Here is a 797-nt window from a genome sequence, read left to right as displayed (position 1 = left end):
ACCGTACCCTTTTATGTAATGATGTTTACTTTGGATTTATATTAGCTCACACAAACACTCCATCCATGCTTTTGTTCCGGCCCTCCAGTCCAGTTTAAGAACCCATTGTGGCCCTCGAGTCAAAAAGTTTGCCCACCCCTGGCCTAGAGGGTGGCCGACCCGCAGAGCCGGGGGCCAGGAGAGGCAGGGCAGGGGCAGGCTGTCTCCACCGAGTGGGCGCCTGGCCCCCAACCCACTTGGCCCTGTCGCCACACCGCCCCAACACCAGGTCAGCTGAAGCAGCTGTCCATCCTGAAGGTGGACCAGAACCGCCTGAGCGAGGTGACCGAGGCCATCGGGGGCTGCGAGAACCTGTCTGAGCTGATCCTCACCGAGAACCTGCTGACGGTAGGCCCGGCCCCGCGGCTGCGCCCTGCTCGTAGGTTCCAGAGTCAGCGGGGAGCAGAGAGCAGGGGAGCCCCAGGCGGGCAGAGCAGGTGTCGGCTTGGAGGGGAGGCAGTGGGAGGGGGAGAGGCCAGACCCCGCGAGCGACGGCCCCGGGGCTGTGTCTCCCTCCTCATCCCAGTGCGCTTCTGCCGACCTCTGACCCTTCTTCCCACCCCCGCCAGGCTCTGCCCCACTCCCTCGGGAAGCTGACCAAGCTGACCAACCTCAACGTGGACCGGAACCGCCTGGAGGTGCTGCCACCTGAGATCGGGGGCTGTGCAGCCCTCAGCGTCTTGTCCTTGAGGGACAACCGCCTGGCCATCCTGCCGCCCGAGCTCGCCCACACGGCCGAACTGCACGTGCTGGACGTG

The 797-nt window shown here is 65.0% G+C and overlaps 1 protein-coding gene across 1 annotated transcript in view; it reads left to right on the top strand.

Annotated features, from left to right (window-relative positions):
* The window catches only part of SCRIB (scribbled planar cell polarity protein), a 19,220-nt gene that overhangs the window by 3,714 nt on the left and 14,709 nt on the right, over nucleotides 1-797 (top strand). Inside the window, exons 7-8 of the mRNA XM_014538688.1 lie at nucleotides 148-387; nucleotides 609-794. Coding sequence (XP_014394174.1) covers nucleotides 148-387; nucleotides 609-794 — 426 coding nt within the window. The remainder of the gene's footprint in view (nucleotides 1-147; nucleotides 388-608; nucleotides 795-797) is intronic.

This window comes from Myotis brandtii, unplaced genomic scaffold (genome assembly GCF_000412655.1).
Source record: "Myotis brandtii unplaced genomic scaffold, ASM41265v1 scaffold1956, whole genome shotgun sequence".
Classification (NCBI taxonomy): domain Eukaryota; kingdom Metazoa; phylum Chordata; class Mammalia; order Chiroptera; family Vespertilionidae; genus Myotis; species Myotis brandtii.
Note: the sequence above shows the minus strand (reverse complement) of the source record. Positions and strands in the feature narration are given on the sequence as shown.